Raw genomic sequence first — 22722 nt, 5'->3', positions numbered from 1 at the left:
CCCTCGGGCAGTTGGAGTTTTTTGGTTGAAACGTTTGATGAGGCTCTTCGAGATAGGCGCATGTGCCACGGTACTTGCACACTGATCGAAAAGCACTCCAAAAGTACTTTTTTGAGCCTTTCTTTTAGGCAACTCCTGCCGAATTTGGCGGACCAGTGATACTTGGGTGATCATCGAAATAATTTCGTTCCCCAACGTGCACGGATGTCGAATATATGTTAACATGGTGACAATCAATGACTCGGAAACATTCAAGGACCGTGATGGCTCTAGCGATTGAGGCCTGGAGTCTATATATCCGAATCATAGTACGACATGCGGCATACTTATGATTGGATACCCTCAGGCAGCTAAGCAGGCCTGGTGAATTCATCAGGAGCTTAATCACAACTACGCGCAGAGGTTGGGTAACTATGACGGCGACGTCTTATCAGAAGTTGTTAGATAACGTCGCCGACTGCTCGGGGTTGGACTGACGGGGTCTGTTGAACTTGTCAATTATTGTGGATGAGTCTGCCACACGAACGCTTCAGCTGCAGCGATATCCAAACTGTTATCTCGATTGGTGTCGGAATCGACTCGGAGCGCCTGTGGCTCGATGCTGTTTTTCCCACCACTTAGACTAGCAGGTGCAAACCAAGTGGCAAGTACTGATATACTTAAGTTTGACTCAAGTACTGGCTATAAGCTACTTAGCGGTTTCAAGTTGCATATTGTTACTTGCTTCAACCTTAAGCTTTATGTATTGAGAGGCAATGCTCATTATCCCCTTACATGAGCATGCAACGAATACCGTCCTTACTATTCCAGTCGTCCAAAGTCTTGAATACAACATTGTGCTCATCGATCATTTCTTCACGCCGGTATCATGACTTTGTTCGTTTCTCTACGCCAGGTTAGCTTCTTTTCCTTTCTTGTTCTGAGGTTTGAACGAACAAGCTGCCCCGTATAGGTGGCGCAGGCCGTGTACCACTGCATGCCCCCACTATCATAGGTGTGGCATCGTCAAGAGGTACTCGCGGGTGAGCACTTTTCCTCACCCTTCGTCGCATACCTGAGGCTCAGTCTCTGTTCGTGCAGTCACCAGGAAGATTACTATGCTTTTGCATCATTACTCTTGGATCCCGAAGGGCTACGGGAGGGCTTGAAGAAAACACTCGGCATCGATTGGACCCCAAAGAACATCAGTGATCCGTTAACACGTCAGGTAGTCTTTGTCGGCCTTTATGATGGGTACGTATCATATCCATCTTAACACGTAGCAGCCGTTAACACCATACAGACATGGCGGATCCACCGTTTCTCAGTATTTGCGCCAGGAATTGCATGGGTTATTCGAATCTGTCGACAAGGCTCACATCCCAGAGTTGTATCTGTGGATCAAGGACCAAGGGGGTTATTTTAAGAGGTTCCGTGGGGGTGCCCTTGCTCCCTGGATAAATCAGTCCAACGGAACGCCTCCGCTAGATCTTGAGGCACGTGCTACCCAGGCATTCTTCGAAGTTGGTGAGCAACATTTTCTCGCCCATTTACGTTTACAAATGGGGTAAGTTTAGACCGCCTCCTCTCTATTGAGAGTGAAGCCAGAACATGTGGAGCGACAGCGTCCGTCGCGATCCTCCACTCCCTTGATACCCGCCCGTTCTTCTCGTCCGCAAAACTTGTTTTGACTGTCGCTCATGCTGGGTTAGTCACATTTTTAATAAACACAGACGTATGTTTAGAAAACATGCAAACAGCGACGCTCGAGTACTTCTTTGTGGCACCAACGATTGTCTTGTCCACCCGATGTCCGAAAATCATCACCCCGATACCCTTATAGAGGCCACACGACTCCGACGGATGATGGGTTCATCACTTATCACTGATTCGTTTGGCGAGTCTCGGTAAGGAAAAGCAACGCTTTCTATCATCGTGCCCCGTTGATGACCCTGCAGCTGGATGGGTGCTCTGGCAAATACGAGGGCGTGAGCAGCACACCTGTCTGTTTCCAGTGATTTGCTGATGTCAGTCTTAGCCTTGGAGATCTCAAGTGGAAGCCGTACGGCGTGACTCCAGAACCAGATGTTCGAACCATACTGCTGGAAGGTGTTATACTTCCTGTTGGATGTTGTTATAACTTCTTACATCCTCGACAGGCACCAAATGGGCGTACATGATCATCGTCTCCGATGGTGTGTCATCCATACTATCCGATCAAGAAATAGTCGATGTTGCCCGAGGCGCACCCAGCCCAAAGAAAGCTGCCGAGAAAATCTTATCATACTCCGAAGAGTTGGGTGGGGAAGACAATGCGACGGTTGTAGTCGTGCCCTTGTCCGGTTGGAGAGAGATTCAAGGGCCTGACAGGACCCGCGCTCTTCGCGAGTATCGAAGCCAGCAAGCGGGTAAGTGTTTCGACCTTTCTTTTTTCTTGTTGATTAACAGTGTCATGGTAGTCGGAAGTGAGCGACAGAGGAGAATGTGATTTAGAGGATTCATGAGCTATACCCTCCATTAGAGTACATAATTCGCCATATTATTGCGGATATTTATTGGACTTCATTTATCTGGAATGTTGTCTGGAGTGTTAGTACAATGTATCAGTCCCCTTTCGAGGGAGGTCCTTAAATCTGCGCTACGGCATGACCGTCCGACCTTGGGTCGCTCCCGGCAGCCCAAACAGTCTGCCCAGACGCATCAACAATCTTCTGAATGATCTGTCCACGGCCCATTATCTCCCTCCCCCAGCCGCTGACGACATTGGCATCATGGCCCATAGCTAAAGCGACTCATTCAGAAAACGGATGCCTAAAAAACAGAAAGTCATACCGCGAAGCTTCTGAATAGTTGACATGGGAATAGCATCTTCAAAGTTAATCCCACCGTTAACCACACCGAAAGCAGCAGGATCCTTGTCATCTGGGTCAGGCATTCCAGCTGAGATGCAGAACCGAGGGGCATCAAGGGCAGCTTGGGCAGTGAATCCACGCAGCATGTTAAGCAGGACCTGGACGTGACCTTGGGGCTATATGGTGTTCATTTAATCACTGTATCTACGGACGTTGGTGGGGTGCGAGTACATACCTGCATGAAACCACCCATTACGCCGTAGGAGAGGAATAGATCGTCCCCTCGTAACGCCATTGCAGGGATGATGGTGTGGTATGGCCGCTTTTCACCCTACAAAAATGGCACAATTCAATAGGCTGCACTGTTAAGCTTGCTGTATGATATACCTGTAAGCAGTTAGGGTGGCCCTCCTGCAAAACGAATCCAGCACCCCTGTTCTGAAGAGTAAATCCGCATCCCTTGGGTACAGCTTCATAAAAAAAATTCAATATCATCTCAACTGTGGCGCGAATTGATGTCACCTCCTGTCCCAAATCCTTTGGTTGCAAAGTATTAAGGCGTGCATTCGCGAATAAACTAGATGCCATACCTGCATAATTGCTCTGAATAAAACTACATGCATTTCCCCACTGATCCGAAGCTGAAACACGAGAACGCTTAGTAAATGGACGCTGCACGAGGCTCCATTGTCTATCGTACCAGTGAAGTAAACCGTATCAGATGAGTTCACTGGGTTTCCCTACCCGACCGTGAGTAAATTAAATGCGGATAACCATCGAACAAGGCTCACGTGGACGATGTCGGGGTTCCTAGATTGAGCATTGAATAGAGCTGCGCGTTTGGATAGATATTCCTACGGCCTAGATTAGATGCGACGGAGTAATTTAGGCTCGAAGGCTGACCTTGCTTAGTAGTTCATCGACCGGGATTTTGTTGAACTCAGGATCAGTCACGTAGTATTGTGTGTCTGGTGGCCGTCAGTTGCGAAACACAAGCAAGGCATGTATTGATCTCACCCGCAAATGCGAGACTAAACAAAAGAGACGTAAACGACCATGAATCTAGAAAATTCGACCACTAATACGCACCGCAGAGCCTCAATGAGTGCATGGAGATACTCGGCAGAGTTGTGTTCTAATTCCAGGAGGGACGGAATCTTTCCTTGTATCTGCATGTGCTCGAGAATGCCAAGAGCAACCAATGCAGTGATGCCTGGCAATGAGCATTAGTTACGCTCGGTGGGGACTTGACTATCTTCACCTTGACCATTGGGAGGACACTATATTACGATGAAGTCAGCATCCACCCGTAAACCACACGGTCGACGGCTCACCTCATAAACAGTAACATCTCCAGCATAAGTGTATTTGATCGGTTCTACGAATGTCGTCTTGTGCTTTGCAAGATCGTCAAGTTCCATAACACCCCCTTTGCTTTGAATGAGTTCCACTATAGCTTCTGCGACACGACCTTTATAGAAACCATCCTTTCCTTGCTCCGCGACAGCGCGGAAAGTCTTGGCAAGGTTGGGGAACTTCATGATTTGACCTGGGAGAGGTGCCTTTCCATTCAAAAGCATCTCATGTCCGTTCGGCGACGCATTTTGTATCAACTTTTCCGAGCGCTGCCACTGTAGACAAATCAGCAACTTGACCAACATGAACAAAAGGTAAACTGGCATTATAACTGTGAATTTCGGATACTGGAACTCTACAACCAAGAGTAGTCAATAAACTTGGCAACGAGTAGTGGGGATAAACATTACGGACCCTTCCTCGGCGAGCCTAATTGCAGGCGCCAGAACTTCAGCGACGGTGAGTTTTCCACTTCCGAACGTTTCCACAGTATCAACCCACGCAGCAGCAGCACCTGCTCGTTCGTTCATTCATAGCGTGATCAGAGGCATCAAAAAACAAACCTGGGACGGTGACACAGTTAAGGTCTGTGAGGGGAATCTGGGCGCCTTTAACACCTCGTCGACGCATGTAATCGACCGACAACTTCTGAGGAGAGTGGCCAGAGCCATTCATCGCCTTTATGGTTTTCGTTTTGGCATCATAGAAGAGACAAAAGGCATCCCTATTTCACTCTTAGATTGGGATGTGCATTTGCTCTTGGAACAGACCCACCCTCCTATGCCACAGCAACTTGGCTCTGTCACATTAAGAGCAGCAGAGGTTGCAACAGCAGCATCAGCTGCGAACGGAAGCACGTAGTGTCGGTGGAAGCTGAGATCGAGAATACCAGCACCCACCTGCATTACCGCCTTTCCTTAGGATTTCGAGTCCAGCCTCCGCTGCGAGCGGTTGAGAACATGCGACGACACCCTTGGTACCATAGACTTGGGATCGTCGACTTAGAAATTGCTGGAACACGACCTCAGGTTGGTCTACCTTGCTCCAATTGACTTTCATTGCGACGAATGCGGAGGGAATGAGAAAGACGGCGGTGAGGAGCTACGAGAGATCACTCAAGATTCTTGTTAGTTAAAAACGGTCCGCCTGGCGCTCACACACTATCGAATCGTGCTTCGTGCTCACATGAGCTCCATGAATGTGACCGCTGACTCGGAACACCGGCGCAGCCAGATTAGTACGGAACGAGGGTATTACATAACAATCAGAGGAGTTGCTGTGATATGATCGGGCATCGGGCAAGCGAAGGTGATTGTCTATTTTTTCGTCATGTCTCTAGAATTCCGTTTCCAATCAGCATCGATGGAGTACCAGAAAATACAGACAGAACTGGCAAGCTTGGTGGAGAATCGCACTCGTCTCGATGCCCAACTTTCCGAGAATGAGATGGTCAAAAAGGTTCGCTGAACATCTTCGCAAACTCATTTTTACCAACTCCATCTTCCAGGAGTTTGCGCAGTTAACTTCAAGTAATACTGTCTATAAACTTGTGGGACCTGTATTGGTGCCTCAAGATCAGAATGAGGCCAAAACCAATGTGGAGACGCGCCTGGAATTTATCAAGAGCGAAATGTCACTGGTTTCATGTTCGAGTTGAATGCAGAACTCATCAGCATCATAGAAAACGTGTAGATGTACAAATAAATGATGGCGAGGACAGGTCAGAGAAAAAGAAGAATGAGGTATTGTGACTCGCCCGTTCTTCCCAATGACAAGTTTGACCCGACGATCGGTTGTGTCGCAGCTCGTCGAAATCCAAACAAAGCTTCAGCAGGCTCAATCTACGCCAAATTCTTAGACGAATATCGCTGTGAAGATACTTCGGAATCGAATTGCTGGTCCCTACAGGAGTGCTAACTCACTTGAACGATTGACTTGTATTAATAACCCCGCGATCACCCCAAGCGCTACTCATACAGTGTACACCGTACATACTACTAAAGACTACATATGTCAGATCAACACATACTGAACCATCAATGAAAGGCTGCTCGCGTCAACACAAACCTCTCATAGAAACCGAGTGCGACTGTTTTTGATGGACCAAGGCTCCTCGCCTTGATCATCCCAAGCTCTCGCATAGCAACATCCCAGGGGAATTGACCAGCGGTGTTTGGGCATTCATGAATATATGCGTAGGAAGCCTTGAGCCTTGCCACCTCCTCCGATGAGAAGAAAAGAAAGCATGAAGGTCTGGGGCAGCAGTGAAATCACGAGCGAGGGAGCGAAGAATATCCTGCCGCCGTTCAATTTTAAGGCCAGAGAAACTACGACGGATACTCTTCTTGTGTTCTTCACGCATCTTTTCGACATGTTCGCGTATCTTGGAGAGTTCCATTTCCATTGTCAAAGCAGCATACTCATTGCTGTACTTCACACGCCGTACCCTTGACTCGGCATCCTGCCATGGCTTCTCGAGAGAGGAGTCTCTATGACCGTGGTGTTTGGAAAAAGCGCTATCGACCTGTTGCAGTTTCAGGTCCCGGTATTTCCGGGCATGGCTCATAATCGCATCCATAACAAATTCTGTCATGCCTTTGGGACGCTGAACGTTGATTTCGTTGGTTTCCGGTTTCTCCTCCCCACATTCTTTCCACTCTGGAGAGCGCTTGTGGTAGAGCTTTGTATCGCTCTTTATGACCTCCGGTAAAACGGTTAATCCACTCTTCGCACCATCGAGAATATTGCAAAACCTGTGGTTATATGAATGTGCGTCACACGACTACAACAACTGCGACTTACATGTAAGCTAAGCGAATGGTTTCGTTATGCGCATATCCAAGAGTGTACACTGCCACGTCGTGTAAGTTCGAGTACTTTCCGACTGACGATACATCGCGCAATCCTCCTAACAAAAATGACTGCAGGCGGGGTATGAGATCATCCAGTGAGCTTCCTTGGTGTTGTTCCAAGAAATCATCGACTCGTAGGGTGTTCTTGTGGAAATTCTCGGACAGATTGTCAGGCGGATGAGAATATTTGAGGTCGGCATTGTTGAAGTGCGACACTATGGACGGCTGCCAAACAGCAATTGCTTTGTCCCCATCGTAATCGCCTAATTGTCGCTCAGTATCTTGACATAGATACAATCTTATGATTTGACGTACCTCCAGCAAGAAGATCTGCAAACCGGCGAGTTCCCTGTACAGAGCACACTATCACGTCTGTGTAGCGCCTGAGTTCTGGTTTTTCGACAGCTCTGACCTGCCTCCAAATCATTAAGATACGAAATAAATAGTAGACGACAGATCAACATGCCTTCTGAGTATCTGTCGGCAGTTTACAAGGATGCCGTGTGAGCTATTATCGGTTCAGCGTCTGGAATGAGTTGAGGAGCGACATTGGATGACACTGACCAGGACATCACCCAATACAACATTTGACTCTGTTCCATCAGGACAGAGGAATTTCGAATCCTTCGAGAGAATTTGCACTTCGTCAGGAGCCAGTGTTCCAGAAGGGTCTAAGGTGCACAATGGTCAGATAAACGTAGCCTTGATCATCGATAACCTCGCACCTGGCACAATCCATCCCATACAAGACATGGGCACCTCGATTCTATATCGTTGCACAAAATTGTCGACCATCGTCTTAAGAACATGGCGAAGCTTGTCAGCAAGGACTGGGCAATCGCGAGGAATGAAACCAGAGTCAAGCATGATCATTACCGTTTCTTCAAGAGAAGAAGGGCAACCTGAGATCTCGTCACCCCACCAAGCGACTGAGCGAGGAATTTCAATGACCGCATTCAAATCGTCTTCGTCATCATCTTCAATGTCGTCGTCTTTGACGGCGAAACCTCTTGATCGAGCCTCTCCACCAGCTTCACGAGCTAACCTGGATCCTACCACGGCGCCAGCTCTGGCAACACTATGCCATAGACGATACATGGCATCTGGGCCATCCCAGTCGAGCAAACTGTTGACTATAGCATCCAAACCTTCCTTCATCAGATCAATAAATACTGAGTGGGGAACACCATTTTCAGCAAAGTTCACTATGGTCTCTGCGGCAAGGCGGGAGGGAGAGCGCATATGAGACGACCGTAGCACATCAATTGTTAAGTGACTAGGTGATAGTTTTTGAGTTTGAGGATACTTGACTTTGATTTGTGATTCGCGCAACCAAACCCGAGGGACGTCGGAACAATTTTCCGATGAATCAGGATGCAGGAGTAGGAGTCCCTATAGGAAGATAAGCATTTGGTTTTCCCGACACTCGAGCGAGTGTCTGTTACCTTGGCGCCAGCGATTCTACATTGTATTGCCGTCGGTGTTGTGTCCCATTGCAAGAGCTCGCGTAACCCCTTCAAGGCGATTTTGTTGATATATCCGCAGCCATCTGTCATGTCCGGACCCCCCGGGTCTTCGGCGCAGAAGTTAGTTTTCACTATAATTAATAAGAATACCAATAGCTTACCTTCTTCTTTCAAATACATGATATTTTCCCGGCTGATGGTAATACCCGGCACAGAGTTCGAAAGTCCCAATGCAAACCGCGAGGACCATTTTGCCACAGTCTGAAACGCATTAGTAGTGTTCCCGAACTCTCAGAACCGTTGCCAACCTGAGCTATATTATAACATATGGGGTTATGCCAGTCGAGATAATCTTCCAGAGACGGCGGTGGAGGGTGAGCATGAGAAGGAATTCGACCGCATCCCGTCGAAGAATCAGTTGCCACGAGAAAAACACTTCCATCTCTTGCATAAAATGCCCGATAAACCAGACCACAGAGGAGAAAGTGTTGCGAAAAAAACTCCACAAGGCCATGCTGAGGCTTGTTTAGAATGTTCCTCGGCACCTTCACGCGTAGGAAATTCTTCGAACCATACTGTCGGGTCAATCTCGATGAGGACCCAAGCTCTGGCGGACTGAGTTGAATGCGGTATTCAGGTGTTGTGGTCTTCTTATCGATAGCCTTCAAAGTTGCACCAAAATGCACTTTCCCTCCATACCAGCCATCGGCCTGTCGCTGGAACCCGTCAAAACTATTACCCATTGCAAGAGCGAGTTCGTGCTCTCGGTCAAGCTCTTTCCAAGGCGACTTGTTACGATATCAATTATCGACCATCGCAAACCAAAGGAACACTGTACCAGAACTGCCTTTTCCTTCACGAAGAATCTTTCTTCTTCGCCCATGGAGTTCTGGCATGCTGCAAACACCTGAGCCACGCGTGGGGTAGCTTCTTGGTTTGTGCCACGGAGCTTATCCAAGTCGGGAATAATGATGTCCTCGTATGCAAGAAGATCGTAAGTGACCAGTTTGGCAATCAGCCACTGTACCCCAAAGGATATGTTTTTACTGTCAAAATAAGCTTGTAGATTTCGATCGTGAGCCTGTGAACTTTATCAAGAAGAGTCTCAAAACCGCGCGAGAAGCACCCACGATTGAATGGATTTTAATCTTTGCATCGCCGATTCTCGCACTCTTACGTGAAGACAAGGAATTGTCAGGAGGTTCCTCTGTTTTCCGTTTACCTAGGATAGATGACCAACTGCTGGAAGGTGAGGCCGAATCCGCTGGATCCGACGAGCCAGCAGACATAGCTGAAAGGGGTTGAGCAGGGCTGGAGCCAACAGCGGCGATCGACGAACGGGAGACTATTGGAATGTCAACTCTCGAGGTAATGTTGTTCGCAGTACCATTCAAGACTGTGACTAGTTGTTAGGCTCTCGGATCACATCGACAATAAGTTAACTCGCCCTCTTCCGGCATATTGCACATCATATCACTCAGGTCTTCTAGACCGGAGTAGACAGATGATTGCTGATGTGAGTGTTAGTTATGCGAGAAAGACACCAGAATAGGAGTTAACTGGAGACTGACTGTTGATGAGATCGAGTCGCTTGAAGCACTCCTTTCCACTGATAGTGGAATAGCAGGAATGAGGACAGAATTAGCATCTTGGTGATATGGAGTGGGTCCATATCCATAACTATGTCACTTCACACGCAAAATGCAAGATCAAAAACAATCATACCTTCTGCGAATTCCCATTCGTCGTCTACTAAAATCTCCTCTTGTACCTCGCGATAATAAGCCCGTGCCATACCCCTCGACATCCCTAGATACACAAAATACGTGCAAGACGTAGTTCCTAGTGAATGTGAGTTCAAAAAATCGGGACGCGGACGATGGTGAAAAATGTAATGGGGACCAAGTTATTGTAGGCCAACTTGAGCTGGATCAGACTGATCATCCAAAGAGATCATCCAAAGAAACACGATTGGAAAGCTCCGAGTCGCTCAAGATAGAAGGTGTGCGATTCAGCTGAAACGTTGTTGACAATGAGGCTGGTTGCAAATCGTGATAAGATGGATTGAAGTCGCGATCGACTGACTTCGAACGTTGAACCATAGCGTGCAAGGTTGTAGTAGTACACCAGGTTCTTTTGCAACATTGCATCAAATCACAGTTTGATCTGTCAATCGTCTCTCCTGCATGCTGCTGAAATTGGCGTACGTGTTGCGTGTTGCGGTGTCAGGTCCACTGCTAAGGAGCTGGGAAGCAAGGAGCATATTATGGTTACAAATATATTGCTACTGCATAAATATAAACCCTATACGTGATATTGATAACCCATCAGCTTTCCGTTCTTGACCGGGCCCTCAAGCGGTTCCTCCCCATTCGTGAAGTGTACCAGCTCGAGTAACCCAGCCTCGATGTCACCGAACCCTCGAAACAAGGGCTCTCTAGACGTGAAGTTTTGCATCATTTGGGCGTGAAAGACAACAAACATCCGCAGGACTGGGTCAGTCAAAAGCATGTTAGCAGTACATATATTTGAAATGAATGCTTATTGTATGAGCGCCTCTACATGACGGGTATGAACAAGGACTCGAAGCGCAGTCTAGAATGCCATGCAGACTCCGGAGGTTTGGTCAACTAGAAATTGGACCATGTAAAACCAGGACCAAAATCACAGAACATACTACGTTGGGCGAGCAAGTTCCTCTGTGCGAGCGAATAGACGTACACAATAACTTGGTGTCATCACACCCCTATGACTATTGTGCAGCCTGCATGTGTGCCAAATCCCGCTCTGTCTCTGGACTCTTCAAGATCTTTTCCAGCTTAAAGCGTTTCCGCGCGGATATTGGAGGGCAGTTTCGTATTAACACGGTATCGTTCAATCGAAGGACTATTCCATGACTTAGCATATGTGCAGAGAATGTCATGGTGGCGACAGACCTTCTTGTTCGTCATGTGTTAGAATCTTTTTGCTTCGTTCAATGCGCTGAAGCGGCAGGGTAAGCATAGTTATTCTTCGCAGGGTGAAATTGAAGGTGTACTTTTCCGGTTAATTTGTGGATGACATGGCGTGAAACAGTCACAGTGGCTGTCTTGTGCATGTAGCCGGCTTTAGTGACGATTCCTGTTAATGCCATGGGAGGCATGGTGGGCAAGTAGAATGAGTTTGAGCCTGCGATGCTGCTGTTTGGACTCTTTATAGCGTGGGAATATCAGGATGCAAATTGAAACATCACAAGCTCGAAGCTCTCCACCAACTAATTTGATACGTATACTTACTGGACCTAACTCTCTTGTGTGACCTATTAGCATTCCGAAATTTGATCGGCTCTCTATCCTTTAGAAACCATGTTACCTACCGTTCAACTGAGGTTATTTAGCAAAGGAGGTACGAATCTTTTCTATGTATTAAGTCGTCTTCATTAACATCATCGAGCTCGCGGTCTTCAGTTGCGCACAGCATCCTGCCCATAACTCTGGGCACCAATCCCGTTCCCGCTCCTTCCTGGGACCTGAGGCTTGCTATGTCGCCGCTGCTGGTTGATTTTTTTTTTTTCGGAAAAGCGCATCAGGATCGGGCGGCATACCCGTGCCAAGATCCAGCGTCAGACCCCCTGGTCGTAGTCGACATCCTTCCCTTCGTTGATTCTTCCCATCAATCCTACTTGTCAGTTACCACTATTGGTGCGGCTTTCAAGTTCTTTCTTCAATGATTTCCACTGCATCTTGGATTTTTCTTCTCCTAGCTTGCAGCTCCACTACATACATACTACCGTGTATATACATGTATGTTCCTGTCATTGGTGGTCACAATTTTATATTGCACCTTCCTGATCTCACCCAGCAAACGACTGATGAGTGTTACCCTTCCGAGATACTTCTGTTCCCAGGTCTTGGCCTCTGCTGTAAGTGAGGTAACCCACGTACCTTGTTTTCAGGAGCCGAAGTATTTTGGAAGGGTAACAGGGCACCCTGTTACTCGTCCGAAACTTTTCGGTTCCCTGGAATTGCATTACTTCTTGAAGGTACAAGCAATCACCATTCAAACTGCGTGTACAGCCATTCAATGATCCCCGTCATTTCATGACGCTGAACAGCGCATGATCAAAATTTTTATTGACACAGGATATAATTTAAAGGCCATTCGCGCTCTACAGTGCGGGATATGCAATCGAAGCACCCTCGCAACAAAATACCTTCCACATTCAAATTGGTCACCTATTTTGGGAAGCTCGTCCCAGTCCCAAATACTCACACAACCAGGAGTCCTGTTTCGAGACTATTCATCACATCCACACTATCCTGTACTTGTCCGAGGGGGAGATAGGTGGACACGTCGGCATCCACCATGACTCGCTGATCCTTGAGTAGTAGCGATACCTTGAGCACATACTTTGTATCGATTAGTTGTGTGCCGAATCGCGTTGTACCTCCGACTCACAAGCCTGAATGCGACGCTGATCGATAAGTCGGATAAATGGTCGCGGGTTTGCTGAGGTCACACCGACCAAACCACAGAGTTGTCGAAAATCAGGCTAGAGCGAGACATGGGATCCAAGATAACCGTTGAAGTAGGTGCAATGTTATGCGGGTTGGGAGGAAGGTGCATCTAGGTGAAAAAATATATACCAAGTCTTGAAAGTTTATTAATTATTAACAAACGCGAAGACCACATTTATTGACATGTTAATATAGCTATTTTGATAAAGGCCAACGGTCCTTCATGGGCGGCGGCGTCGAAGCGTTCATATGATAGATTCGAAGGGGTGAGTGAAAGGAAGCCAGAGTGTGATGGCGACGGCATGTTTGTGATTCGAGTGGTGTGATCAGTGGGCGCTTGGATAAGTTGAGATGAGTTTTTGTCGAACGAAGGTATTGAACTAAATCGGAACGTACATGGATATTCAGAGGAGTGAGCGGCGGGTAGGCAAGACATTGACAAACATCGTCGGCGAAAGAATAACTGTTGGAACTAACAAAGATGGGCTCCTCGGGGTCTTGCATAGAACTTAACCTTGAACTTCATTCAGCTGGGAACCGAGGACGAGTAATAGGAGACCAATCACTCTTTTAGAATTGAGCATCCTTCAATTTTGTGGTATTCTGTTCAGTGTCGAACTTTCATTATGATCATGTATGTATATTTTCTATAAAGTATGTAACCCGGGTGCCCTTCTGACCTCTCTAACTTATCAAGCCATGCTTGCCACCGTTCTGCTATTCGCTCTGCCGTTTTGCACCGCAGAGTCAGCATCCAGTTATGCAGGATCAACCGTCGTTGATTCTTATCCTCCCCCCGGTGCCACCAACACTGCTATCGACACTTACTTCCCGGATGCACCTCAAGTCGGTTATGCAGGTCCAACGCCTAGTCAGTGATAATGCTCATTGTATTTCCTGTGTTCTAATCAGGAAGATTTCAGCTGGTGCTGAACCTGCGGCAATTGTCACTGCCATCCCGTTCTCTAAGGTCGAAAACGTATTTCCCTTGTCGAGGCCCAATTCGGCAGACAGCGCAGACATCACCTTCAATGTGATGCGTCATTGGGGGAATTTGGCCCCCTTGTACTCTGTGGAGTCGTTTGGTCTTTCTGGTGCATCCCCTGTCATCCCAGAAGGGTGTGGCATCAACGCAGTGCATCTCTTGATGCGCCATGGAGCCCGTTATCCAACCTCTGGTTCCGGAGTTTCTGACTTCGCCTCTGATATTCATGCTGCTGCATCGGACGAAGGCTTCAGTGTCACTGGTGATTTGGAATTCTCGGCAACCTGGACATATAAGTTGGGCGCAGAAACCTTGACGCCTTTCGGCCGCGACTCGCTGTACGTTCGCTCTACATTACGATACTTCCACTGACGCTCCCCTCCATCAGCTTCAGCAACGGGGTTGCTTTCCGTTACAGATATGGCGAGTTGCTCAATGCCTTTACGGATCTCCCAGTATTCCGTACTACTTCTGAAGGTTTGCCTGCATCGAACGTTTGTTTCGCAATGCGCTCCGATAGTTTGCTTATGTCGTGTAGATCGAATGGTGGATTCTGCGTGAGCAATTTACTCATATTTCTACGCGCGCCATGCCTGATAATGCTATCGGTAGCCTGAACTTTGCTGCAGGCTTTTTTGGGCTCGGAACTTACGAGACCGACTATCACCAGGAGATCATCATCGAGGAGAACAATTTCAACAACACCCTCGCTCCTTATGATGTGTGCCCCAACTCCAATACGGCGGATATCGGTAACTTCGGTGGCACTCAGGGTAATAAATGGGCGGATATCTATCTCAAAGATGCTCGGAAGCGCTTGCAACCAATGATCAAAGGATTTAATTTGACTATCTCACGATTGGTTGATATGCAGGAAATGTGCGCGTATGAGGTAATTACATTATTTACACGATCTTCGTGGATTTCTGACATTCCGCAGACCGTGGCCCTCGGATATTCCAAGTTTTGCGATCTCTTCACTGAGAAAGAATGGGAAGGATACGAGTATTACGTCGGTATGTTCCCTCAAATAGTCCCTGCTGAGCTCGGTGGTGATCTCTATTTGTAGATCTTAGTGAGCACATTGAGCGGTAAACTTGCAGCCTGAGTGACTGATGACTTTATTGTGAACAAAGATTTCTGGTACAGCTATGGACCAGGTAGTCCAACAGCAGCAGCGCTGGGCCTTGGCTATGTTCAAGAACTGGTGTCACGTCTCACTCACACTCCCATCAATGTCTGGAACAGCAGCACCAACAGCACTCTTGACTCGAGCAACATCACATTCCCTCTTAGTCAACCTACATATGTGGACGCTAGCCACGACGTGATCATTTCCACTAGTATGCTGCCACCTCCTTCCTCTCCGATGCCAGACTACTGACGGAAGGGCTCGGTCGTTACTGCTCTGAACTTCACTAGTCTAGCTGCAACTGGTCCTCTGCCAACCGACCATATACCCCATCATCGTGTACGCAGTCTCATAGACTACCGCTTACCTGATCTCTGACCAGTCACATCAGTCTTTCATTGTCAGCCAGATTGCTCCTTTTGCCTGCCAGCTTGTAGCGCAGGTGCTCAGTTGCCCGGCCTCCGAGGAGCCGACCCATATCCGGTTCCTTCTGAATGATGGTGTGGTGCCGCTAACGGGCATCCATGGTTGCATGGAAGATTCGAATGGTCTCTGCGCACTACCCAGCTTCATCAGCGGGATGTATGAACGAATTGGGGAGATCAACTATGCGCATGATTGCTTCGCCAATTATACCATGCCCAATCCCGACAACATAATCGATGGAAGATACCCTAGTTAAAAGGATGATTGAATATTTGGTCGTATTCACACAAGTTGCCACCTTTTGGAGAATGTTAATGGACGTTAACGTCCAGCTGAACTTCGTCGGCAGCAACCTTGTCCTACAAGTAGTAATGTCGTGTGCTATCTTTTGGAGAATCTATCAAAGGTATACTAATTGTACATCATCAGCGGTATCCTTTGGAAAGTAGCGAGCCAGGGCAACAATCGAGAGAAGCTGCGGGAAATTCACTGTGGGACAATATGCTACATGTGTGATGAGAATGAGCACATTTCAATAGCCTAGACAGGTTCTTACAAGTGATGAAGATGGATGTAACTTTCAGAAAGCCTTTGAGAGGTTCGTTCAATGAAGGGCCACCGCTTGACATCGTTTTAGTGAACCGGAAATACATATTTAACAGTGGTAGTAGCACAATCAACTCGTGAGGTTTCACTCAGTCAGATGATCAAACGAGAATAACTTATAATGAATAAATAGTGATACAGCACTGTATAAATGGTGTTTAAGTTCTCGGCATCGCATTCTCGTCGAACCACCTTTTCGAACGCATAAGTTATGGATGATAACTGGAAATTGTCCGACGAAAGCTGAAGTCATCGTGGGGCACGAAAGTGAATACCTTTTCATGGAGACTGTCACATAAAAAGGGGTTCCGCTGCAATGACTGGGCATAGTGGACCTCCGAGGATCCATACACCACAAAAATGTTGTCAGTAGGTTTCGAACCAACTCCAAGAACAACAGATTTTGATTCTGTTATGGTAACTAGTTGGCTAAGACCAGTTAAATTGGATCTCTGAGGAAACCATCCACGAGTCAATGTCAAGGTGTGCTCCAATAGAAAAAGACTTGTCTTTCCGCAGGTTTCGAACCTGCCGGTGCCACGGTTGAAGTGAAACAGATTTTGATTCTATTCCGATAACCACTTGGCTAAAACCAGTTAAGATGAATATCCGATAAAACCATCTATGAGTGAATGTCGCAGTGTGTTCTGATAGCGAAAAAAACTGTCGTTGGCAGGTTTGATTCTGTTGAACAGTTGTGGTAACGTCAACGTGGTCACTGGCTACATATAGGACCAGCCTGAGTTACGATGGACCTCCAAGAAATCCATTCACGAGTGAATCTTCAAGGCGTGTCTCAATAGAAAAAAGGCCTTGTCGTGGGCAGGTTTGGAACCTGCACTGGTAGACTGAGTCCAGGAGACAGATTTGGATTCTGTTGTGGTAACCACTTTGGTCAGGACGAAGTTAACATGAGCCTGCGAGGAAACCATCCATGAACGAATCTTTAAGCTTTAAGCTTTAAGGCGTGTTCCGGTTCCCACAGAAGAAAAACCTGTCATTCGGCAAGTTTCAAGTTTGTTTCTGTTGTATTAACCACTTGGTCAAGACCACTTAGCCGAACCTGCGACGAAATTATCCATGAGCGAATGTTCCGAGAGAAAGAAAACTTGTCGTTGGCAGGTTTTGAGCCTGCGCAGTACTTCCAGGAGAAACCAATTTCGATTCTGCGGTAACGACTTCAGCCAGGACGAAGCCGAAGAACTGAATGTTCAAGGCGTGGCAGCATCGGCGACTCACCGGTGAACATGATCGCTCTATTATCGAGGAAATATTAATTTTGCTTCCTATCTTTCTTCAATTGGATGGATCGAAGAAAAAATACAGGAGCATAAATCCATAAAGAGACTCCGGTTTTGGTTCGAATGGTTGTATAAAACCATCTGCAGTCAAAAGTCTTTCCTGTCGTCTTACCAAAGACGATGCGCTACTTTTAAAAAAGCTCCTCAGAGGCGGAGAATCCTTCAGCGCCAGTGCGGCCCCCAAGCGTGTTATCTTCGTCGCCGATGATTTGCGATGCGGATAATGTGATAGAGATATCATCCTCCCCGCCATCACCCCAAACTGACCCTGATCAAGCCGCAGAATCTTTATCAATGTTGTGTGGTCTTAGAAACTCTCCGACCAATAAGTGCTACAAACGGAGCTTCATGGGAGGAGTGGAGAACGATCCCCAGATCGCTCGCCATCACTGCTCTCATCTTCAGACGGGGTGACGGGCAATCATACACGAAGCACTGCGTGGCTACTATGATTAGATGATGAACCTGACATCCAAATTCTGTCGTCCCCATCCATGGCACCACCGCAAGAACGCAGTCCTCGCGTTGCGAGTCGCGCAGATAGCCTATTCGACGATGAAAGCGTTATAGACCAAAGGTGTCTCTCGCCCGGGGCACATCTAATGCCACCACCTTCTCTACCATGCCGAGGTATCATTCAGTCGCCCGTACATTCTTCCGATCATGACAGTCCAGATACCTCATTCGCTGTGCGACCCGCTGGACGTTTCTTCAAGCCGCGTGCAGCAGCCGCAGAGCTTTGCTCGCTGGCATTGGACATACCACCTCTTTCCCAACGATAGGATACATATATCATTTCTTGGGGATCAAGCCCGCCCCCTAAGCATAGCAAGCAAAAGCCATTTGTATCTATGCGACATAACCCGTGGCTGGATGGAGAAGCGGCTCACTCTGGTGACGAAGCAAGTGAGGGATTGTCGCACTCGGAAGATGATGTTGAAAGTGATTCCGATCGCCAATTCATCAAGGATATCGCAAACACTCAGGTCTCTCTTTCTTACGATCAGTCACTTGCTTATCGACGGGGTTTGCCCACACAAGCCCCGCCGGAAGGTCCCACGTTTGCTACCAGACCGGTGAGGAGGGAAGTATATACCCGAAGGGAGAGCGCAGAACGCCGCGCGCTGGTGGTCAAGTTCTCCCGTACGTGGCCAAACGAGTATGCCATTGGCAGCTTTGTCATAGATGATGATGAGGACAGAAGGATATCACCTGGAATATCCCATATAGGTTCTGCAGTCGAGGCTAGGTATGGTTTTGTATGATCCTTAAGGCTTTGGTGTCTCGTTGAATGTTTTCAGGCGGATTAGCGTTATTGAATATTGAGCGACGGTCAACGTTGTGCGTCGGGTTGTGTCGGAGCCACCCGCCACCGTCACAAAATCTCACATTGATTTGTCACACCACACTAACGCTTTTCGAAGTTTCCTCATCGTCGTTTACGACGCTGGCCCGCTGTCTTATAGTGATAGCCGATATCGAGTGAATTTTGCGATCCCACACATAGTCTAGTCCAGGCCCCACTTGGAGGAGCCTTACTATTTCCACTAGTTAGGACTACTCATAATTCTCCTGATCATGGATGAGCTCATGCATCGTTGTCTCCGAGTTTTCATTCGACGGCGATCTTGGTACGTGAGCACTATGTACTGATCTCATCTTGTCTTCGGTGTTTTTTGGGGTACTGATCGTGAAGAGGATCGTTTGAATCCCCATCATGACAACTCTTGCTAAATTTCCATTTTTTCGAACAGCATCTGATTTTTGTTATTTCCTGCCGTTCATGCAGGTTGTAACGTTTCCCACTTGCAAGATTTTATCGTAGGATTTTTCAGTCACGACGCGGCTACCCACCCGCAGGTCGTCGACGATGCTTTTTGCGCGTTTGTCTGGTCTACAGTTGTCCAGCAGCAGGCCGCTATCCGCGTTGGTGCAGTTCCTTTGGGCGTATCATCCGAAGTGCATATCACTCCTCACACGAGCGCAAAGCGTGAGGTGGCAACTAAGGGCGAGGTACTTGTCGAAGAAGCCCCACCGTCATTCACTCTCGTTGAAAATGCATGCGAAGGTTCATTCACAATGCGACCTGTGACGGATCTCACTGGAGCGCGGATATCAGTCACAGGTAACGTTTTGGACATATCCAAGCCACGGAGTGTCTGGTCAAAACAATTCGGGGACCTCCTGGTGCGTTTTTCTTCGTCTAGCAACAATGGCATCGTTTCATGGTTACGCAGGAATCCAAACTCGCTCCGTTAAAGCTCACGAGCGACACCTTTAGTGAATTGGGGAAAAATCCTGCAATCAAGGTGTGAAGAGCTTTTGTTTTGCAGCTCTGTAGCATTCTTATCGGTTCTCGTTCTTAGGCCACTGTGGTCAGCTTGCCAACGATCGAAAGCTCGTTTGTCGACCGCACTACGAAAGTAATACGAGCCTTCGATCATCCTGAATTTTCCGCTCCCCGGGTAGCGCTCGAGGTTCTCAATGCTGTAGAAAGCGGCTTCCTCTGGGTAGGTGAACTCATTGTAAGCAGAACCGAATCTTGCTTGTTGCATGTATTATCGTTAGGAATAAGGGCTGGCGCTGCCGCCGTTATGATAATGGTTATTAATTCTCACGGGATCAAAAATTGGGAACAGTCACAATTATGGCTGATATTGGTATGTACAAACTAATAATATGTTGCTCGAACTAGGTGCCCCCGCCCTCGTCTTCCTTCTCGTCGGCTTCCTCGCTACCCATAGCCGTACGTCGCCGACCACGACGAGCGCACGCTGTTTGTCGGCGCCAAGCTGAACACGGGCGTAGATAGCAGGGGTTATGGGAGATGAGGAACCGATCGTGTTCGACGAGAGCCCTGCTCCACTAATGTTGGGAGTCGCGGGTGTGGTATGTATATGTATAGGTACTTGGGATGTCATATATAAAATAAGTTATTAAGAGTTATTAGATTATGCTGGGGAGCTTGAAGGTAATGGTCCGGATGGAGCATATTTCGACTTGAATCTCAATATTGGTCCATATCTGCTTCAACGTTAGCCCAACATGACGCAGCATAGACTTGCATGAAATTTACCTTGACAGTACGAAGGGAATTGGCATCATGATCAGAGCGATGAAACCAAGTAGCGTCGAAGCCCATTCGGGGCCAAGTCTGTCGTACATCTGAGTGGCGAAGAGCTGAGCGAAGAATGATCAGCCGATATATGAAAGGGAAAGTACTATCTTCACTCACAGGAAATCCAGCGCCGAACAGACTGCGAACGACAGTACTTGCAGCTAGCGCCGACGCAGCGATAGCCAGATATGCATCAATGATGTAGTTAAACAGGGCAAGCTTCAAAGCCGTCGTGAGCTGTAGATTAGCATGCAAATTGGGACAACATACAAATATCAAGCAAATGCTCCATCCGAGCAATGCACCCGACATCATCGGGGCCCACATCGAAATACTAGGAAAGGATGTCCACGCAAACCAAAAGAACGATATGGCAAAGAATGGCGCTGAGATCATGGCGACCCTCAATCTGAACTCTGGTGGCACAGGGTTTGGTGCGCATTCCTGAGCTTTGCGCTCGTAATCTGGGTTTAGAAAGAGAATGTACTAAAACGCATGATAAGAGCGTGGAAGCATAATGATGAAATATACACACCGTTGCAACCGCAATAAACCCGCCAATGGGCAGCGGAAGGAACACGAGTCCAGACACACCCGCATCCAAGTTATGCCCCTTGGTGAAAACCACGGGATAGGCCTCAAAAAGCAGGTATATACAGCCGTAGACAAACTGGGATCCAATGTCAACAACCCTCTCGTCAAATCGCAAAATAGCTACACTTACGCTCATATACAGAGTTATAGCAATCAACATCGGTTCACGAAAGAGAACTTTGAAAGGCCGAGCAAGAATGGTTTCCACGCGCTGTGAGAGTGTCATGTTTTGTGATTCAATGGCAGCATGGTATCTCTCGTCTCCAGTGCGCTTCCGCATCTCTTTAGCTTTCTTGGCAAGAAGCACCGGACTAAAATTATGGGATGAGCGCCTCGCCGATAGAAGCAATTCTGTAAAATGCGCCCACCTATATGTCTCAGGAATCGTGAAAACAATCTGCAGCCAGCAGACTCCCGCCTAGAAACATGCGTGAGTTGTGATTGATAGAAAATGGAGACAGGACTTGCAAAAATAGTCAATATCCAAAAAAGCCAGTGCCATGAGACACCAGCTAGAATAAGGTATCCTGATACTACTGGTCCAATACCTGGTCCAGCAAACGGAGCCACAGTGAAAACCGCAAGAGCAGTGCCGCGTCCCCTTGCGTCCCAGATGTCTGATATAAGCGCACTGGAAGATTCGCCCTGTAAAAACGGAATTCTCATTGAACCAAATAGTACCTACCCTGAATTTGCTAGAGGGGCAGCTGCGAATGTACCTCCAAGGAAACGGAAAATCAAAATGGATGTGATATTCTGCGACAAAGCACATCCAATTTGGAAGCACTAAATTATAAAGATAATTGAGTAAAAGGCAGGAAAGAATGGAGAGGCCGACTGACCATGTATATGAAGAAAGATATAATGAATATTGGGCGTCGTCCGTACTGTTCCGATAACGGTCCCCAAACCAAAGGGCCAACACAGTAACCGCACACGAAAAGCGAAACAGTCAACGTCCCGACCTCCTGGGATATCCCAAATTCCTCCATGAAAGTAGGTACCAGAGCAGATGGTGCGCTACTCGAGAAGGTGCTAGATAGGGCAAATGAACAAGATTTGAGCGTTTAATATTTCGCGAGAAATATTGTACGCACGCATTGAGGACCAGGAGACCGCCAGCAAGGGTGAGGTACCACTTTTTGGCAAAAGACCAGTTCTAAATGAATTCGTGAGCTGATCAACATAATCTTGTAGCAACTGGAAAGTACCTTTGGATTGGCTGAGTCACCCTCATCGAACTGGACTAGAAATGGGTCTGGGCTGGACTTGTTGTCAAGAGCGATAGTAGAGGCATTCTCCTTGTTACTCTGCTCAGGTTGAGCGGTGGTAGAGGCAGTTCGAGTTGATGCCCTAGATGAGTCGGCCATGTTTGCGGCCAGAAAAATGAGGGCCTGAGTAGATTACGGTGCCCTTTTAAAAGTCTGAAAGCTGAGTGATGACAATGCCTTGCGGGCGTGATCCTCGGACATTCTGTTCCTACCTGACGCAATCGCAGTGACATAGGGCTGTAGTCAATATCAAGTTGGGATATAGCCTGATAGTTTGTCAACCTAAAT

The 22722-nt window shown here is 47.5% G+C and overlaps 11 protein-coding genes across 11 annotated transcripts; 5 read left to right on the top strand and 6 right to left on the bottom strand.

The window, feature by feature from the left end:
- Positions 1-621: 621 nt before the first annotated feature.
- On the top strand, positions 622-2503 carry BJ212DRAFT_1316331 (phosphatase 2C-like domain-containing protein). The gene is made up of 10 exons (XM_041334199.1): positions 622-895; positions 953-1022; positions 1081-1233; positions 1283-1506; positions 1557-1686; positions 1740-1886; positions 1938-1967; positions 2018-2088; positions 2139-2387; positions 2439-2503. The coding sequence occupies exons 1-10, from the start codon at positions 775-777 to the stop codon at positions 2465-2467; spliced, it is 1224 nt and encodes a 407-aa protein (XP_041199070.1). The 5' UTR covers positions 622-774; the 3' UTR covers positions 2468-2503.
- Positions 2504-5421, bottom strand: BJ212DRAFT_1316327 (nucleophile aminohydrolase). Its single transcript, XM_041334198.1, has 18 exons — positions 5087-5421; positions 4962-5028; positions 4751-4911; positions 4602-4701; positions 4512-4542; positions 4166-4462; positions 4093-4111; positions 3921-4044; positions 3849-3862; positions 3735-3799; positions 3623-3685; positions 3532-3571; positions 3422-3472; positions 3354-3368; positions 3219-3301; positions 3067-3162; positions 2812-3007; positions 2504-2761 (listed from the first exon to the last, which is right to left on the bottom strand). The coding sequence occupies exons 1-18, from the start codon at positions 5244-5246 to the stop codon at positions 2607-2609; spliced, it is 1737 nt and encodes a 578-aa protein (XP_041199069.1). The 5' UTR covers positions 5247-5421; the 3' UTR covers positions 2504-2606.
- BJ212DRAFT_1316320 (Prefoldin) lies at positions 5422-6057 on the top strand. Its single transcript, XM_041334197.1, has 3 exons — positions 5422-5645; positions 5695-5819; positions 5869-6057. The coding sequence occupies exons 1-3, from the start codon at positions 5517-5519 to the stop codon at positions 5936-5938; spliced, it is 324 nt and encodes a 107-aa protein (XP_041199068.1). The 5' UTR covers positions 5422-5516; the 3' UTR covers positions 5939-6057.
- Positions 5966-10771, bottom strand: BJ212DRAFT_301277 (RNA dependent RNA polymerase-domain-containing protein). Its single transcript, XM_041342863.1, has 14 exons — positions 10231-10771; positions 10077-10153; positions 9953-10016; positions 9636-9901; positions 9344-9586; positions 8814-9293; positions 8667-8766; positions 8485-8612; positions 7765-8431; positions 7604-7710; positions 7506-7547; positions 7355-7451; positions 6990-7302; positions 5966-6940 (listed from the first exon to the last, which is right to left on the bottom strand). The coding sequence occupies exons 1-14, from the start codon at positions 10310-10312 to the stop codon at positions 6310-6312; spliced, it is 3297 nt and encodes a 1098-aa protein (XP_041199067.1). The 5' UTR covers positions 10313-10771; the 3' UTR covers positions 5966-6309.
- Positions 10770-11697, bottom strand: BJ212DRAFT_1316310 (uncharacterized protein). The gene is made up of 4 exons (XM_041334196.1): positions 11543-11697; positions 11442-11487; positions 11227-11391; positions 10770-11135 (listed from the first exon to the last, which is right to left on the bottom strand). Exons 1-3 carry the CDS (start codon positions 11645-11647, stop codon positions 11258-11260), a joined length of 285 nt encoding a protein of 94 aa, XP_041199066.1. The 5' UTR covers positions 11648-11697; the 3' UTR covers positions 10770-11135; positions 11227-11257.
- Positions 11698-11733: 36 nt separating this feature from the next.
- Positions 11734-12269, bottom strand: BJ212DRAFT_1316309 (uncharacterized protein). The gene is made up of 3 exons (XM_041334195.1): positions 12248-12269; positions 12089-12185; positions 11734-12037 (listed from the first exon to the last, which is right to left on the bottom strand). Exons 2-3 carry the CDS (start codon positions 12130-12132, stop codon positions 11878-11880), a joined length of 204 nt encoding a protein of 67 aa, XP_041199065.1. The 5' UTR covers positions 12133-12185; positions 12248-12269; the 3' UTR covers positions 11734-11877.
- A 1416-nt stretch (positions 12270-13685) lies between these two features.
- Positions 13686-15811, top strand: BJ212DRAFT_1316301 (histidine phosphatase superfamily). The gene is made up of 9 exons (XM_041334194.1): positions 13686-13872; positions 13925-14324; positions 14375-14463; positions 14525-14543; positions 14599-14878; positions 14927-15002; positions 15056-15061; positions 15123-15457; positions 15510-15811. The coding sequence occupies exons 1-8, from the start codon at positions 13701-13703 to the stop codon at positions 15368-15370; spliced, it is 1290 nt and encodes a 429-aa protein (XP_041199064.1). The 5' UTR covers positions 13686-13700; the 3' UTR covers positions 15371-15457; positions 15510-15811.
- Positions 15812-15855: 44 nt separating this feature from the next.
- Positions 15856-16173, bottom strand: BJ212DRAFT_1475187 (uncharacterized protein; the record flags this gene model as incomplete). Its single annotated transcript, XM_041339207.1, has 3 exons — positions 15856-15903; positions 15957-16048; positions 16101-16173. 3 exons carry the CDS (start codon positions 16171-16173, stop codon positions 15856-15858), a joined length of 213 nt encoding a protein of 70 aa, XP_041199063.1.
- A 2067-nt stretch (positions 16174-18240) lies between these two features.
- On the top strand, positions 18241-19082 carry BJ212DRAFT_1316293 (uncharacterized protein; the record flags this gene model as incomplete). The annotated part of the gene is made up of 2 exons (XM_041334193.1): positions 18241-18700; positions 18753-19082. A coding segment is annotated over exon 1 (334 nt), but the record flags the coding sequence as incomplete, so codon positions are not given.
- BJ212DRAFT_300980 (uncharacterized protein) lies at positions 18783-20515 on the top strand. The gene is made up of 4 exons (XM_041342862.1): positions 18783-19082; positions 19241-19638; positions 19689-19760; positions 19818-20515. Exons 1-4 carry the CDS (start codon positions 19034-19036, stop codon positions 20124-20126), a joined length of 828 nt encoding a protein of 275 aa, XP_041199061.1. The 5' UTR covers positions 18783-19033; the 3' UTR covers positions 20127-20515.
- BJ212DRAFT_1259142 (major facilitator superfamily domain-containing protein) lies at positions 20403-22533 on the bottom strand (the record flags this gene model as incomplete). Its single annotated transcript, XM_041329996.1, has 12 exons — positions 20403-20475; positions 20528-20631; positions 20687-20788; positions 20840-21055; positions 21105-21239; positions 21294-21474; positions 21532-21581; positions 21623-21794; positions 21849-21949; positions 22006-22198; positions 22261-22322; positions 22375-22533. 12 exons carry the CDS (start codon positions 22531-22533, stop codon positions 20403-20405), a joined length of 1548 nt encoding a protein of 515 aa, XP_041199060.1.
- Between the last annotated feature and the right edge of the window lie 189 nt (positions 22534-22722).

This window comes from Suillus subaureus (genome assembly GCF_016647635.1).
Source record: "Suillus subaureus strain MN1 chromosome Unknown BJ212scaffold_2, whole genome shotgun sequence".
Classification (NCBI taxonomy): domain Eukaryota; kingdom Fungi; phylum Basidiomycota; class Agaricomycetes; order Boletales; family Suillaceae; genus Suillus; species Suillus subaureus.
The sequence above is the reverse complement of the archived record's forward strand: the minus strand, read 5'-3'. Positions and strand labels throughout refer to the sequence as shown.

What these genes read in the sequence shown, in the direction of transcription:
- BJ212DRAFT_301277 (XM_041342863.1), bottom strand. Translation starts at nt 10,312, where the DNA reads ATGTCGAGGGGTATGGCACGGGCTTATTATCGCGAGGTACAAGAGGAG. An exon ending in GTGCAATATGCCGGAAGAGG is followed by an intron (nt 9,902 to 9,952) that starts GCGAGTTAACTT and finishes AACTAGTCACAG; the next exon opens with TCTTGAATGGTACTGCGAAC. An exon ending in TGCCGACAGATACTCAGAAG is followed by an intron (nt 7,452 to 7,505) that starts GCATGTTGATCT and finishes ATTTGGAGGCAG; the next exon opens with GTCAGAGCTGTCGAAAAACC.
- BJ212DRAFT_300980 (XM_041342862.1), top strand. Translation starts at nt 19,034, where the DNA reads ATGAGCTCATGCATCGTTGTCTCCGAGTTTTCATTCGACGGCGATCTT. An exon ending in TTCATTCGACGGCGATCTTG is followed by an intron (nt 19,083 to 19,240) that starts GTACGTGAGCAC and finishes CCGTTCATGCAG; the next exon opens with GTTGTAACGTTTCCCACTTG. An exon ending in AACAATTCGGGGACCTCCTG is followed by an intron (nt 19,639 to 19,688) that starts GTGCGTTTTTCT and finishes ATGGTTACGCAG; the next exon opens with GAATCCAAACTCGCTCCGTT.
- BJ212DRAFT_1316327 (XM_041334198.1), bottom strand. Translation starts at nt 5,246, where the DNA reads ATGAAAGTCAATTGGAGCAAGGTAGACCAACCTGAGGTCGTGTTCCAG. An exon ending in AAGGAAAGGCGGTAATGCAG is followed by an intron (nt 5,029 to 5,086) that starts GTGGGTGCTGGT and finishes TTCCGTTCGCAG; the next exon opens with CTGATGCTGCTGTTGCAACC. An exon ending in TGATACGGTTTACTTCACTG is followed by an intron (nt 3,473 to 3,531) that starts GTACGATAGACA and finishes CTCGTGTTTCAG; the next exon opens with CTTCGGATCAGTGGGGAAAT.
- BJ212DRAFT_1316320 (XM_041334197.1), top strand. Translation starts at nt 5,517, where the DNA reads ATGTCTCTAGAATTCCGTTTCCAATCAGCATCGATGGAGTACCAGAAA. An exon ending in AGAATGAGATGGTCAAAAAG is followed by an intron (nt 5,646 to 5,694) that starts GTTCGCTGAACA and finishes TCCATCTTCCAG; the next exon opens with GAGTTTGCGCAGTTAACTTC. An exon ending in GAATTTATCAAGAGCGAAAT is followed by an intron (nt 5,820 to 5,868) that starts GTCACTGGTTTC and finishes TCAGCATCATAG; the next exon opens with AAAACGTGTAGATGTACAAA.
- BJ212DRAFT_1316331 (XM_041334199.1), top strand. Translation starts at nt 775, where the DNA reads ATGAGCATGCAACGAATACCGTCCTTACTATTCCAGTCGTCCAAAGTC. An exon ending in TGTTCGTTTCTCTACGCCAG is followed by an intron (nt 896 to 952) that starts GTTAGCTTCTTT and finishes TGCCCCGTATAG; the next exon opens with GTGGCGCAGGCCGTGTACCA. An exon ending in GATTCGTTTGGCGAGTCTCG is followed by an intron (nt 1,887 to 1,937) that starts GTAAGGAAAAGC and finishes ATGACCCTGCAG; the next exon opens with CTGGATGGGTGCTCTGGCAA.
- BJ212DRAFT_1316310 (XM_041334196.1), bottom strand. Translation starts at nt 11,647, where the DNA reads ATGCCTCCCATGGCATTAACAGGAATCGTCACTAAAGCCGGCTACATG. An exon ending in TCCACAAATTAACCGGAAAA is followed by an intron (nt 11,488 to 11,542) that starts GTACACCTTCAA and finishes CTGCCGCTTCAG; the next exon opens with CGCATTGAACGAAGCAAAAA. An exon ending in AACACATGACGAACAAGAAG is followed by an intron (nt 11,392 to 11,441) that starts GTCTGTCGCCAC and finishes GTCATGGAATAG; the next exon opens with TCCTTCGATTGAACGATACC.
- BJ212DRAFT_1316301 (XM_041334194.1), top strand. Translation starts at nt 13,701, where the DNA reads ATGCTTGCCACCGTTCTGCTATTCGCTCTGCCGTTTTGCACCGCAGAG. An exon ending in CCTTTCGGCCGCGACTCGCT is followed by an intron (nt 14,325 to 14,374) that starts GTACGTTCGCTC and finishes CCCCTCCATCAG; the next exon opens with CTTCAGCAACGGGGTTGCTT. An exon ending in AGGAAATGTGCGCGTATGAG is followed by an intron (nt 14,879 to 14,926) that starts GTAATTACATTA and finishes GACATTCCGCAG; the next exon opens with ACCGTGGCCCTCGGATATTC.
- BJ212DRAFT_1316309 (XM_041334195.1), bottom strand. Translation starts at nt 12,132, where the DNA reads ATGTCGACTACGACCAGGGGGTCTGACGCTGGATCTTGGCACGG. An exon ending in GACGCTGGATCTTGGCACGG is followed by an intron (nt 12,038 to 12,088) that starts GTATGCCGCCCG and finishes AAAATCAACCAG; the next exon opens with CAGCGGCGACATAGCAAGCC.